Source organism: Mus caroli, unplaced genomic scaffold (assembly GCF_978045245.1).
Source record: "Mus caroli unplaced genomic scaffold, Mus_caroli_1 scaffold_4, whole genome shotgun sequence".
Taxonomy (NCBI): domain Eukaryota; kingdom Metazoa; phylum Chordata; class Mammalia; order Rodentia; family Muridae; genus Mus; species Mus caroli.
In genome coordinates, this window is record NW_028227259.1 from 124,309,986 (window position 1) to 124,324,800 (window position 14,815).

A 14,815-nucleotide genomic window follows, 5' to 3' on the forward strand; every position below is an offset into this window, starting at 1 on the left:
TCACATCATGCAAGCTTTTAGAGGGTGGGATCTCTAAAGGCCGTGGTCTGTCCTTGCAGTTTGCTGTTTGTTAATGGTAGCCTGGCACACGCTGGATCCTTACAGAACATTTGTTGAATGAAACTGTGTTTTTTGCCCCCCGGAATGGTTTCTTGGCAAAAGATGAAGCTGCAAGCCTGGTAGCCATGGTGTGCCCAAGCATTCAGGCCGTTTGCCTATGGCTGCAGGCGGTGGGCACAGCACACCTGCCTGAGTCTCAGGCTGCCTATGGGGCTTATTTGTTTGTGGTTTATAGATGTCATTGTTATCGAGCTAGACCCGTGTCCACCTGTGTAAACCTCCTGGTCTCTCACCAGAGGGACAGAAAAGGACAGGATTTGTGGGGCTGTGGGGACTGTAAGCAGGTTCCAGCGCTGGAGAGGTGGCTCAGCAATTAGAGCACTTTCTGAGTGGGCCCACAGCACTCAAGAAGCAGAAGCAGGTAGATTTCTGGGAGTTCAAAGTCAGCTTGGTGTACAAATGGAGTTCCAGGCCAATCAGGGTTTTTGTCTCAAAAGACAAAAAAGAAAAAAGAAAAAAAAAGCAACATTTCCTATACGGTTGTAGGTCCCACGTCCACTCCACCAGGGCACGGCCGCTCTGGGAGGCGGAATACGGGAGTTGACTGCTTGCTTCCACACTGTCGTCGGGTGGATGTTGGGCTGTAGTGAAGCCCCAGGACACTGCTCGGGGTAGGAAAGGACGGTCTGAGGTGCAGGACAGACGGAGCTGGTTCGACAAGGCCAGGGCCATCTGGTTGTCAGGCTTTTGGACATTCTGGTGCTGTTGGATGCCACAGAAGAGCTGAGAATGGAGTAGGGGCCCGCAGGCTGGTGCTGGCCCAGGGCTGGGGGAAAAGGGAGAGCCCCAGCTGGCCCCACGGTGATAGTCCTTGGCTTGATGATGGTGGCAGGCATGGGCTTGGCTTGGCAGTGGTCATGGCTGGGAGTGCAGAGAGGCCTTCTATGGGAGACTAGATGGTGGTTCTGTAGGCGAAGGCCTTCTCCATAGCTCCCCATGGCGGATCCCAAGAAGAAGAGGCAGTCTATGGTTTTAAGACATTTGTTGTCATGGTGGAAAGTGAGTGAGTAAAACCGTACCCCACTTCTCAGGGCGGGCCTGAGGTTAAACACCTTTTACAGGGAGGAGCGTCTGGGAAGGGAAGCTTATTGGCTAAGCTCTCCAGGCCCTTAGGTACCTCATTAACATGGAGATCTATCTTGAGCCTGTGTGACTACAGATCACATCCTCTACCTGTGGAGGGACTTGGGGTGTTGCCCCTAAGTGACTGATGGCCACAAATCTTTTGGGGGGGCTGCAGCTAGTGACAGGGGCCTGGTGCCCAGGAACAGGCGAAGCGCCTCCCGCCCATTCAGGGTTTCTGGGGCTTCAAGCCTTAGCCCAACCAGGCACTAAGCCACCTTTCACATCCCACGCTTTCCTACTCTTCTAGAGGACCAAAGTTCAGTTCACAAAGCCGTGCTGGTCCATATACAACCACTGGATCTCCAGCTCCAGGGACTCTAGCGCCCTCTTCTGGCCTCTGAAGGCAGTGCACACATGTGCACATATAAGCTCTTAGGCTCAGGCACAGGCGCACACACATAGACATAAATAATAGTAAATCTTTTCAAAGACATGAACAATGTCTGCCATATGCAGCGGTGTCATCAGGCCTCACCACAATAACAGGTCCCTTTGTCACACAGATGGAAAATAACTAGGTCTTAAACTTATTCTTAAACTGTTGGGGGCCTACTACAGTTTGAGAGGGTGGGTCCATGACCATCAGGATGGGGAACACACCAGTAGACAGCTGCTGAGAGAACACATCTCCATCTGTAAGCATGAGGTGGGGAGAGAGAGAGATAACTGGAAATTGTGTAGGCTTTTGAAACCTCAAAGCTCACCTCCAGTGACTCACCTCCTCCAAGGCCACACCTCCTCCAGCAAGGTCACACCCCCTCCAACAAGGCCACACCTACTCCAGCAAGGTCACACCTCCTCCAACAAGGCCACACCTACTCTAGCAAGGCCACACCTACTCCAGCAAGGTCACACCTCCTCCAACAAGGCCACACCTCTTAATCTTTTCTATATAGTTCCACAAACTGGGGACCATATATTCCAATCTGTGAGCCTCTAGGGTCATTCTCATCCAAACTGCCCCAAACCACATGGGTTCCTCTGCTGTCCCCTCCAGGCAGACATAGATCTAGAGCATTTGTGACCTGAGGTGGCAGACTGGAGGGTGGAGCTGTGTTACATTCTCCTTCCATCCCCTCCAGGGCAGAATGCTCCATGTCCTACCTTCTACCATCAAGAAAGAAGCCAGCCAGGAGGTCAACGCCCCGGGGTCCTCTTATAAGAAGAAAAAGGAAGCCATGGACAAAGCCAACAGTTCCAGGTCCTTGTTACCTCTGCCCATGGCCGCTGAGCCCCAGTGCCAGGGTCTGCTGCCCTTGACCCCACCTCTCACTCTCCTTGTGCGCCTCATCCATGACTTTCCCAGGCCTCAGTTTCCCCATCTGCGAGGTGGGGAGGACAGAAACAGGGTCTCCCTACCACTGCACACAGTGCGGGGTGTAGGAGAGAGAGTCCTTGCCCAGAGCTGAGACCTGCCTTCCTCAGTTTGCTGGGCCCTCGTGTGCTTGGTCCATAGCAGGGAGCTGGAGGGAGGGGCTCGGGCTTCTGAGAGGGAATTGACCTGTTGACCTCCACGTGACCTCTGTTCTGCCCACACTCCTCAGCTCGCACAACTGGAACACGCTGTTTATGGGACCAAATGCCGTGGCTGACGCCATTGCACAGAAGTACAATGCCACCAAGAGCCAAGTGTTTGACCATGTGAGTGAAGAGCCTCTCTGTGGGGTTGATTTCATGGTGTCTCTGTCCCAGGGCAGCTGTCTGGACCTGGATAGCCTCTGAGTTACCTTAGGCCAGGCCTGGGGTGGCAGCATGCTTGCCACCTGGTGGTCGGCAGAGAATGCCTGTAGTTTTGTTTGCAGCCCCTCCCCTGTCACCTCCCCTTGTCCGCAGAGACAGGTTCTGCACTGTCCCTGGACACTGAACATACCACATAGGTGATAATGACTATATTTCAGAGGAGCAGGGGGAAGCGGGCAGGGGTCACTTTCATGGCATAAGTCAGCGTATCTAAAATATTATGATTGGAACATGTACTCAACATGCAAACAGCATGATCTATTTTTCCTTAACTGTCTGGTGCTGGCGTGTGTTTTACCCTTGGTGGGAGATGGAATGGAGTGGGCCACATTTAGAGACACTGGCCACTGTTTTGAGCAGCCACAGCCTGACCTAATTTAAGGGGACAGTTTCAGTGGCTCAAATGTCAGCCATGCCCGGGACAGAAGGGGACTTGCTCTTCAGTGTCCTCTACTGGAGAGAGACACAAAGGAGTGGTCATAGCACCGCAGAGCTCTCAGCAAGGTGACAGATGTGACAGAAGAGTCTGGGGTAGGAGCTGGCTCAGGCTGAGGTGGGTGCATCAGAAGACCCTGCAGGCAATGAGCTGTAGAAAGAACAGCAGGGCCATCTCCCCAAGGAAAGCCAGGGGAGGGCATCATGAGCCGTGGGGCAAGGCAAAGCTAGAAAGGGACCAAGGGCTCCCAGATTTACGCTGTATGTCCAGAGGAGTATGGAGACCGATGGGTGTGCACACAGGCATTTCCCTATGAGCCACCTCCTGACAGCACCCGGGCCTCTTCCCTTCCTCCCACAGGAGACCAGGGGCAGCGTGGCCGTGCGTGTGGCTCTGGGGGAGACCCAGCTGGTCCAGGAGGTCCGAAGCTTCCTTATTGACAATGGGGTCTGCCTGGACTCTTTCAGCCAGGTGAGTCTTTACTGCACACAGTGAGTCTATAGTCGAGCAGAGCCAGGGGAGAATTTCCCGAGAGGCTGGAGAGATGGATTCTGTGGGGGAGGGGAGCCTGAGCCAAGACGAAGCCTTCAGCTCTGGTCCCTCAGACTGTCCCTTGCAGAGGACAGCGTGCACTCGGGGCTGAGAGTCCCTAGCTCTTCCTGCCTTCCACACACAGGGAACAGGTCTGTGCTGCCAGGAAGGAGCCTGGGCATTGAGATGTGGCTCTTGTCCTTTGGAAGCCCATGGGGCCACCTTGGGATCTTCAGTCTGGGTTATGGTTGGGGACTGTTGGATTCCATGTGACTTGGGGTGAATCGGGAGAGGTGTGGCCTGGAGCCTTGGGCTCCGGCCCCTCTGCAAAGCTGTCTGGGGCATGGAGTGAGCGGACACTCCCCAACAACCCCCAACCTCAGCTTGGCTGTCCACGCATATTTGCTAGGAGCCTGGATGGGGCCTCTCTGCAGAGGCAACACCAGTGGCCAGTAGTGAAGCCATGCTGAGGTCACCTTCCTGTTGTCCCTCCACACATTCATCTCTGCCCTACCCCCTACCCCCCTTCCATTCCTCCAGGCTGCAGCGGAGCGAAGTAAGACTGTGATCCTGGCTAAGAACCTCCCGGCAGGTACTCTGGCAGCTGAGCTCCAGGAGACCTTCAGCCGTTTTGGCAGCCTGGGCCGCGTGCTCCTGCCTGAAGGTGGCATCACGGCCATTGTAGAGTTCCTGGAGCCGCTGGAGGCCCGCAAGGCTTTCAGGCACCTGGCCTATTCCAAGGTATGGCCGCTGATCCTGGTGGGGCACCAGAGGGACTCCAAGAGTTAGAGTTGCCCCCAGGCTAGCATGGGCCTCGCTCACACAGGCTCTGCCCAAACCCACCTTCCCTCTTGGAGCTTGCTGCCCCATGGTGGGCATTAGGGCTGTACCTGGGGCTGCCTCCTGACTTTTGGTTAAAGAAAAGAAAACAGCAGATATGAGTTTCCCAGGCTGTTGTGACAAGGGGCTGCCACCAGCTTGATGGCATGAGACAGAGGATTCTGGTCTCACAGCTTGATTGGCAGCCCAGTCTCACCCACTCACCTCTGCCCATCCCATTCCAACTTCCCGACTTGTGTATCAAACTTACAGCCCAGCCAGATAGCACAGTCTCACCCCAAGATCTGCCTCCTATTGCCAAGGTCACAGTTACAGGCTGGAGCTCAAGGTCAAGACTTTACTGTGTCTTGGCAAGGCACTATTCCGCTCAGTACAAGGAATTTCTGTGTGCCTGGGGCTTGTATGCGTCATGACCTGCGTCTTACATTAGTGTCTGCAGGCTATGCTCAGGTACCTGACTGTACAGAGGGCCCTGGGCCCTGCCAGTGCAGGAAGGGCTTTGTACCCGGCCAGCTTCTCCTGGCTCTGTCAGTCATCTCTGGCCCTTCTGTCAGGCAGCACTCAGTCTCCAGCTAGGTCTTAGATGGGGACCCACAGCCTTGGCACCCTGTTTCTGCAGTTCCACCATGTCCCCCTATACCTGGAGTGGGCTCCAATTGGTGTCTTCGGCGCAGCCCCCCAGAAGAAAGATTCCCAGCATGAACAGCCTGCAGAGAAAGCCGAGGTGGAGCAGGAGACTGGTGAGGGCAGAGCCTGGGGTCACCATGATGTGGGCAGCGCTGGGAGAAGGGTGGGCGGGGGTGGGGAAGACTGTCATAGGCCACTGGCTGGGTGTCCTTCATTCTGCCTGTAAGTAGATTTCAAAGGCGTGTCATGTGTCATTTAAAGAGTAGACCCTTGGAATTGTGCCACTAGAGGTGGCCGAATTTTAATTTCTTGGCTGAAGGTTTTAGAATCTTTGAGTGTATTGACTGGGATTTGAAGGAGGCTTTGGGAACCATGTCTCCAGCATCAGTGGTGTCTGCTGAAAGAAACAGTGGTGTCTGCTGGTCCCTCTGTAGCAGCTCTGGTGTCTCAGTGCCCCCTGGTGGTCAGGAGAGGAAACAGCAGTGGTTCCCTTTGGCTGGTGCCTCACTGTGGGGAGGGGGAGGGCACATCTTTGACATTAGGTATAAGACAGCTCTCCCTTATCCAGACTGATGCTCAGGAGTGCCTGCCACTCTGAGAGCCAGAAGCATCCGGGTCACATCCCAGATGCAGCCTGGGCAGTGGCACCAGTAAGCATGAGGACCCACTAGACGGCTGTGGTGGGTCAAGGTGCTGTGTGGATTCATTGTTTATTGTTTTGGTCTGGCTTGCCATTCTCGTGTAGTTAGGGGTAGTCTCAGGCTTCCTGTTAGCTGAGGGTGACCTTGAGCTACAGGTGTAGAGACCACAGTCCATTTTTTGTGGTTTCTGTATATTCAAGTATACGCACATGCAGCAAGCAAAGCACACGTAGGGTTCAGATCCTCACCCAGGCTGTGATGTCTCTGCTCACTGAGGGTCGTTTGGAGGCCATAGTTCCGTGTGGGTCGTCACTTCTCTCTGACCCTGACACACTGTGGTTGTCGCTCTCTGGTAGCGGGTTAGACTTTCTGGATACCTCTTCCTAGCCTCAGTCAGGAGGTGGCATGGGTGTCTCTCAGACCAGAGGTCCCCTCAAGCCTGCTCATGACCTTATCCAGAGACATCTCTCCTCACAGTCCTGCATTGGTTGATCATTAGCGTTGTGGGTTGGGACCTCAGGCTGTGGGCGTTCTGCAAGTGCCGCCTCTCCTGGGGTTAGTTCTCCCCCTCAGCACCCCAGAGTTTCCGAAGACACACACCCCAGGAGGCCCATCTCACAGAGGCCTTGTATGGCTGCTCCCCTGTCCTGATGGGTGCATTTCTCCCTTTTATGGTGACGCTGATAAACATCATAATCTGCACTTTAATTTCTCACTTATCATCTTTATTCTGTCCAGGCTATCACTGCACCCTTGTGCCCAGCATCCGGGGATGTAGCCCTAGGCAGAGGGAGAGCAGGACCGCTGCATAGGTAGGCGCCAAGGCAGTAAAGGACTGTGGGAAGTGTGTGACTCACCCCTCTGCAGAGAGGGCTGAGCTCTGGCGGTGTTTGTGTCTGAGCCTCTGGTACACATAAGGTTTGAGACTGGCTCCAGGGTTTGGTGGCCCCAGCCAGTGAGTGGTTGCATGGTGGCACGCAAAGGTGACTAGAACTTCCTGCTGCCCGGGTGAGGGGCAGGTGGAAGGGCTGAGGTGGACTGAGTAGTATCACTGGCGACTTTGGGTGCAGACATTTCTCTAGAGCTAGACAGTTTTCCTGACACTGGTGTCCGGGGCCACTTGTCCCCACTACCAGGCCCTGACCTTGAGGGGTTGCTTTCCAGGGCCATAGCCTGTGACCTACACCAAGGCACCCTTAGACCTGGGAGGAGGACCAGGAAGCTGTCCCTGGTTAGGCCTTGCCCAGGTGCACTGGGCTCACACCATCCCTCTGCCCCTACCCATAGCCACCTTGGCCTCCTGTGGCTTTTCTCATCCTGTCTGACTACATAGTCCCCTGCCCAGAGTGTCATCCCGTGCCCCCTCACCCCTGCCTGGAATGTCATCCCGTGCCCCTTCACCCATGCCTGGAGTGTTGTTCTGTGCCCCCTCACTCTGCCCTGCCCATTGTTCCCGAGGTACCGCCAGCTCTCCCATCCCTGTAGGGCCAGGACCTAGAGTGCTGTGGACCCAGAATAGGATTTCATAGGCAAGGGGGAGGGGGAGGGGCAGACTTTTCTGCATTGAGCTGCTGTTCCCTGCATGAGTCCCGAGGGACAGGAACAGCGTGTTTTATCTCCCCACAACCAAGACCCTCACCTCTAGATAAAGGGCTGCGAGTCAGGGGAGGTCCCACAAAGCTGCTTGCTGCTGATAACAGGCTGTCGCTGTGGGCCTCACAGGAGCTCCAGTGGGGAGGGGCCGGGGAATCCTACAGCCTGCTTCTAATGACGCCCCCTGTGGCCACCCATGACTGGCTGCCATTGTGGAATAGTCTTTCCCTGCCCCTCCCGGTCCCTGCAGCCCACCTTGCTGCTCACCCCAACCTGTGCCATGCCCAGCCCTCCACCTCTCTCACCCTTCCCCCTCTCTGCTTCTTCTCCCTTTTCTCGTCATCCATTTGGATTTCATGGTGCCCAGGTTTTTGTTTCTCCTTTGTCTTCTCCCCACTTGGGGCTAAAGCAGAATCTTTTTTTTTTTTTTTTTTTTAAAGACCTTGTCTTCATCACCCTGCACTTAGCCACCTCCAGCCTCCCTTGGGTCCAGACACAGGCCACAGCAGGGCTGGTGGCGAGGTATAAGGTGGGGCTAGGTCCCCAGATGTTTGGTGCAGGCAGAGGAGGTGGGGCAGAGGGAGGCCATCACTCTGCCTTGTGCCGTTTTGTCTCTCAGATTAGGGGTACACAGCTTTTCCTCCTGCGGCCCAGGAGGGCCCAGCAAGCAATCTGCAGTGTGCACAGGGCGTGAGGTTGCAGCCCTCTTGGATGCTTGTGGCAGGCCGCTTCCCTGGTCCCTTCTTAGTCTTTCCCAGAACCTTTATTGATGCCCCTTCTAGATGGCGAGGAGGTGGGAAGCCTGCAGCTCTGAGCTCACACATGTGGGCCGGGCATATGTGTATGGCCTGAGCTCGCGTCTATGACTCCACAGCTACTCAGGAACACTGTCTAAGTGTGGTCGCCAGGCCTGGCCCCACACATGGTGAGCTCCCCTCATATCTGAGACGCACAGACCGGAGCCAGTGGGGAAAGTGATTTCACAGTGGGGCTAGGGCTCTGGAAAGAGGAAAGCAATAGAGACTAGCTGAGTCCTCTGTAACAGGGACCCTGGGGAATGCTTGTGCTGTGACCTCATAGGGATCCAGGAGATGAAGAATGAGCAGGCGCAACATGTGCAAAGGTCCTGTGGCAGGCTCTGGTTTGGCAGGTTTGGCAGTCAGCAAAGAGGCCGGAGCAGTTGGTGTGAGCTAAGCAGAGTGAAGCCAGGGATGAGGCGTGAGCAGCTGACAAGCCCAGTGGGGAAGGGACAGGAGCAGGTCGGGGACCAGCAAGGAGGTCACTTGGTCAGTTGGTGACCAGTGATAGTATCCCGACATGTGGATGAGGTCATGGGCACATGCTTCAGAACAGCCCAGTGCTGGGTGCAGGAGTGTGTGCATGCACGTGTACCATGTATATGTGTATATGTGTATGCGGATGCAGGAGTGTATGCTTCATGCCTGTGCGCTGTGCTTGGTCTCATTAAACATGGTTGTCTTAGGCTTCCAGTGCTGTGGAGAGACACCATGACCATGCCAACTCATATAAAGGAAAACATTTATTGGGGCTGCCTTAGAGGTTTAGTCCGTTACCGTTAACGTCATGATGGGAAGCGTAGCAGTGTGCAGGCAGACATGCTGTTAGAGAAGGAGCTATGAGTTCTAGAGAGTTCTACATCTTGATACTGAGGTAGCAGGAGGCTGAGCCACATTGGGCATAGCTTATTCATATGAAACCTCAAAGCCCACCCCAGCAGTGACATACTTCTTCGCACAAAACCACACCTCCTAACAGTGCCATGCCATGTGGGGCCATGGGGGCCATTTTCTTTCAAACCACCACAGCTATACTATAAATGGGGTGCTAAGGTAGGGATTCAGCCTCTGGCCCCGGCACCAGTTGTAGCCTGCATGTTTCATAGCTCCATGCACCCCCTTTCCCACTTCCCTTCCAGGTCCACATGGACCCCAGGATCCAGGAGCCAGGATGAGTGTGGGGAGGCGGGTAGCCCTGCTTGGGCTGTGGGAAGAAGGTCTGCCATACCAGCAGAGTATGGCCTGCATCTCCTGGTGTTGAGGGAGGGTATGGTTGGCTCATTAGGACTGTTCTGGCCAGGCCAGCTGTGAACCTAGAACTAGGTGCCAGCCATTCTCAAAAGTCCCCTAGCTCCTGAGGCTGGGGCTAGGAGCAGCTGGAAGCTGGCCTGCTCAGGAGGGACCTGCCCATCGTGATACTGCCTAGAACCTTTCTCAGCTCAGCCAGCTGCTAACGCAGAGAGTGACCTCCCTGTGACTATCTGAACGTGCCCTGGGAGACACAGCTCAGGGCAGAGTCCTGGGTGCCTGTGCCAGGGGTTGTCAGACTCCCAGCCCCTGGATGCTGCTGAGAGCTAGCTGAATCCAGACTGGGGACAGGAGGGGGGCCGGGTCAGTAATGTGGAAGAGGCCAGGGCATGGAGCATGAGGCCAGCAAGCTGGTTCTTTTTCTGGCCCCAGCTGAGGCTGAAAGCCAAGTGCTCTTACAACTTACGTTGTAAGAAAACACTTGCATTTTCCTCCTCTTGAAAAGTCTATGTTTCTGATCACACCGAGGTGACCTCTCCAAGTGTCAGACATTGAGCAGTACCAAGAAGGGACGCCCACCCACTCCAGCAGACCATACACCTCCTGAGCCATCGCCTTCCCTAACATTCACATTGAAAATGTCTTTCCCAGCCCTTGTGACTCCTTACACCAACCCAAGGCAACCTGAGATTAGGGTTCAGGTGCAGAAGGCCCCAGAATGTTCTGGAGCCCAGTGTTTTGTGGTGTGGTACCTCAGAGATGTCAGCAGCCTCCCTTGTCTGAGGCCGAGGTTACTAGTGTGTGGGACTGTTGTTCTGTGTCTTCCTCAGGGGCCAACGTCCCCTTCTCCATCCTGAGTCACTTTTTTCCTAAGCTTTGCCTGTGCAAGTACAAGCAGCTGTGCTGTGGTGGCATTGCTGGGAGACAAGGCTTGGGCCAGGTCCACAGAGAGTGCTGAGGGTGTCAGAGAGGCGATGATGTCACTGATGTCACTGCGTCACTTCCATTGGGCTTGCGAGGGTGGGGTTGTGGGGCTGCTGCTGTTACAGCAGGTGTGAGTGAGGCTTTCAGAAGAGGGCTGGGGAGATGGACAGAGCTGAGCACCAGGAAGTCCCGCCCACACGCAGAAGCTGGTCTGAGAGCAAAGAACAGCAGCTGGCGGTTGGCCCATGCGACCTTTCTGGTGTTGGCCCGCCAGAGCGTGCATTGCCCTTGCTCGCATTTCTGACAGCAGTGCATCCAAGGCTTTGGGTCCAATCCCTTGGGCAGGGTTGTTGAGAACGGTCTGTTTTCAACCCCGCCCTATCCCCATTTTACAACTGTGAGAGATTCCAAATTGGATTTTAGTTTGGAAGTTCATCAAGTACCTGGGTGAGGGTGGGGGAGTGTTTGTCTGTGATTTTTGAGGAAAATAACATTTTGCTTAGGTTCACGGTTAAAGGCAATAAATAGTTGACGTGGTAATTTATGTTAAAATTAAGTCAGTGTGGTCAGGCCTGTTCAGCACTCACAGTTGTGGTTTGTGTTCAATATTCTGTTCTCTCTTGAATGAGGCCTACAGCAGGACGTCTGTGTCTGCCTGCCTGCCTGCCTGTCTTACACACATCTCTCTGTCCCCCCTTCTTCCAACCCCCTCTCACTCCCTCTCTCTCTGGCTCCATCTCTCTCATTCCATCTCTCCCGCTCCCCTTCTCCTCTGCCTTTCTCTCCTCTTCCCTCTCTTTCTTTCTCCCTCTGCTGAAGCCAACAGTGTCTCAGGACCCCTCTAATCTAGCAAGTTTTGTGCTTGAAGTCCTGAAATGTCTGTGAGTTTGCAGTGTCACCATGTAACGCACTGGTTTCTTTGTCGATGGTCAGTACTAGACCCAGAAGGTGAAAAGGCTTCGGTAGAAGGAGCAGAGGCCTCCACAGGCAAAATGGAAGAGGAAGAGGAAGAGGAGGAGGAGGAAGAGAGTATCCCAGGGTGCACTTTGTTCATTAAGAACCTCAACTTCAGCACCACAGAGGAGACACTGAAGCAAGTGAGTTTGGGGAACAAAGGGATGGGACCTCAGTCTGCGGCCTCCTGGCAGCATCACGGCTGCCCCCTTGTTCTCCTCAGGGCAGGGTCCTCATTCATGTAAGGGACCGGTAGTGGCTGCTCTAGAAGGCAGCCTGGTGACAGGGGCCTGTCTTTTGCAGGTGTTTTCCAAAGTGGGAGCTATAAAGAGCTGCACCATCTCCAAGAAGAAGAATAAAGCAGGTATTTATCCACATGACCCAGCAGGAGCGCTTCCTGAGGGAGTGCTTGAGGGAGGGGGTCAGGACCCCACCATGGCATCTCCGACTCCTCTGGTCTCCAGGTGTCACCCTCCTGTATGGTGGTCAGTCCCCAGCCTGCCTCAGGTCTCCTGCTCTTTACAGACTCAACTGACACATCGGGCTCTTTTCTAGAATGTTCCCTAGTAGTGAGTGGCTTTGAAACAGTTCCATGGGGCTGCAGTATGGAGCTGAAGCCTCTACCTCTTCCCTTTACCTCTGTGTTCTGGAAGTTTCCCAGGTGTGCCAAGAAATGGCTGACCTTGGGCTTTCCTTCCCATTTCCCAAGGGAAATACCCAGAAGAATAAGTTCTAGAACATTCTACCGATTCATTAATCGTGTGCCCCCTGGCCAGGGGGCACCTAGACCTCATGTCTTTCCTTGGCCCAAAGGATTCTCCTGAGTCCTAGGCAGCCTCCTCCTGGCTTCCTGCAAGGAGTGAGCAGGACCACCCCCATCCAGTCCCCTTCAGTTAGGCAGGATTGGTGGGCATAGCACAGGGGCTGGCACAGCATGTTCCTGACTAGTAATGGACAGCCATGGTGCCTGCTGAGTGTCCATCAGTCAGGTCCCGGGAGCCTGCTGGTGTAGCCATGATCACCCTGTTACCGCCCACTTCCTCTGAAGGGAGAATCTGATTAGGAGGTGAGCTGTCCACGAGTTCTTAGCCAAGGAGGCCCAAGGAGCAGCCATGTTACCCCATTGTGATTCACCTTAATGCCTGGTTCTAGGTCTTTTAGCACGAGCCAGGTCTTGGTTTGAAGGAAGTGGGGTGTGAGAAGGGAAGAGAAATGAGTGGAGGTCCACCCATGGGGTCTTCCCCAGTGGTCTGCTCTGGAGCTGGGCCCCACCCTGCCCCACCCACTCACTCTCTCTCCCTTTCTCCCTCAGGAGTGCTCCTCTCAATGGGGTTTGGGTTTGTGGAATACAAGAAGCCAGAACAGGCCCAGAAAGCCCTCAAGCAGCTCCAGGTAAGACAGGGATTCCTGGGTCACCATGGTGAGACCCAGGGCCCAAGGGAGTCCAAGAAAGAGTAAAGGCCTCTCTCACCCTCCGTGGTCACTTTGACTTGCTTGTTCTTTACTACAATTCCAAACATGCTCGCTCTATTCTGCAGGCTCTATGGTGTGTTCTAACCCACCTGAGCCACCCATAAGCTAGGCTCTGACTGCAGTCCCTAGACGCAAAGCTGCTGCATTAGCAAAATGACCCCAGGAAATCCCTCCAATATCCCAGGAAACGCAGCAAGTGGGGCTGTATACACACTCAGGCCTGTCTGTCTATTGGACATGACTGAACCAGATGTGCTCGCTCCTCCCTCTGCTGGGAAAGACGGGCTTCAGACCTGGACAGATGCGTAAGAGCATGGACACGGGCGCTCCATGGAAATCACACCTTCCTGGGGGATACTGCAGAAAACACAAAGAGGGCTCCTTAAGGAGATGACAGGAGACTAGTACTTGTCATGACAGAAGTCACCTGCTCAGAGCTCTGGGAGGGAGCAGCTAGGAGGTGGGGACAGCAGGGACTCTGAGACAGGGATGAGCTTTGTAGGTGTGAGAGGCCAGCATGATGGGCAGGATGGGGAACAGAATGCTGGGATGGAGGAAGGAGGTGTAGTCGCCCAGCTTTAGCCCTAGGTCCTTTGGAGGGCCAGCACCAGACTTGAAGGCAGCAGAAGACCAGGCAAGCCCTGACTGGAGTTTTGGAACCGTTTCCTGAGCTGCTGTGAAGCCTGGGGGTAACGGGGAACCCTTGCATCCCATCACAAGGCATCACCCTAGCTTGGATCAAGGAGCAAGTCGAGAGAGGGGCTAAGACAAAGAGGCAGATTGTGATCCTCCACAGCAAGAGTGGCCTCTGGCCTGTGGCCCGTGGTAGCCCTAAACCTTGCTTAGAAAACAAGCCCTGAACCTTGCTTAGAAAACAGCCACAAGGCCAGTACTCAGGAGGACCTCTGAGTTCCAGACCAGCCTGGTCTACATAGCAGGTCTTAGGCTAGCCTGATCTAAATAGTAGACCCTGTATCAAGAAAAATAGCAGTAGAGCCCCCTGCATTGACAGTCATCAGGCCATGCAGGGCAGAGGCCACAGCTCAGCATGGGCCCTGTGAGGTTTTGTCTTTTGCTTACTAGAAATCCGCACTGCAGTCCCAGATCCTGTCTGAGATTCAAATTAAACTCTGAAGATTGTGGTCCATATTTTCTCTTTGGTCGTTCTCAAGTTGGTAGTGCAGCATTTGCATGTGTGCCATGTGCTTTCCTATGCACAAACATGTGTGCACATCACTGCCAGGGATAGGGTGTCCAAAGCCCCACTCGCTGTATTTCCTGGGATATCGGAGAGATTTCCAGGGGTCATTTTGCTAATGCAGCAGCTTTGCAGCTGGGGGCTGCAGTTCCAGCCTAGCTTACATGTGGCTCGGGTGGGTTAGAACCTTCCATAGAGAGCCTATGAACTAGAGCGAGCTCTCTGCAAGCCAGACCTGCAGGCTCCTCTCCCTGAATATGCCTCTGTGGTAGAAATAGCTCCCTGAGTTGCTAGGAGGTCCAGAATTCCTAGGAGACTGGCCCTCTCTGGCCACCGGCTGCTTGGCTCAGGACTGCTTTTGTGTTAAAGCCATCTCTGTCCTTGCTTCCCACCAGCCCCTCTGCCTGAGACAGGCTGTGTGCTGGAAAAGGGCAAGGATGGGTTAGTGACCAGGCCTGGTCTTTCTGTGTTCTAGGGTCACACTGTGGACGGCCATAAGCTGGAAGTACGAATCTCTGAACGGGCCACTAAGTGAGTCCTCAGATGTCTTCTCTGTCCTCGGGTGGGT

General features: G+C 54.5%; 1 protein-coding gene across 1 annotated transcript in view; it reads left to right on the forward strand.

The window, feature by feature from the left end:
* The window catches only part of Rbm19 (RNA binding motif protein 19), an 83,313-nt gene that overhangs the window by 11,875 nt on the left and 56,623 nt on the right, over positions 1–14,815 (forward strand). Inside the window, exons 12-20 of the mRNA XM_021162701.3 lie at positions 2,328–2,446; positions 2,790–2,886; positions 3,782–3,892; positions 4,493–4,693; positions 5,412–5,532; positions 11,556–11,719; positions 11,880–11,940; positions 12,889–12,968; positions 14,723–14,778. Coding sequence (XP_021018360.1) covers positions 2,328–2,446; positions 2,790–2,886; positions 3,782–3,892; positions 4,493–4,693; positions 5,412–5,532; positions 11,556–11,719; positions 11,880–11,940; positions 12,889–12,968; positions 14,723–14,778 — 1,010 coding nt within the window. The remainder of the gene's footprint in view (positions 1–2,327; positions 2,447–2,789; positions 2,887–3,781; positions 3,893–4,492; positions 4,694–5,411; positions 5,533–11,555; positions 11,720–11,879; positions 11,941–12,888; positions 12,969–14,722; positions 14,779–14,815) is intronic.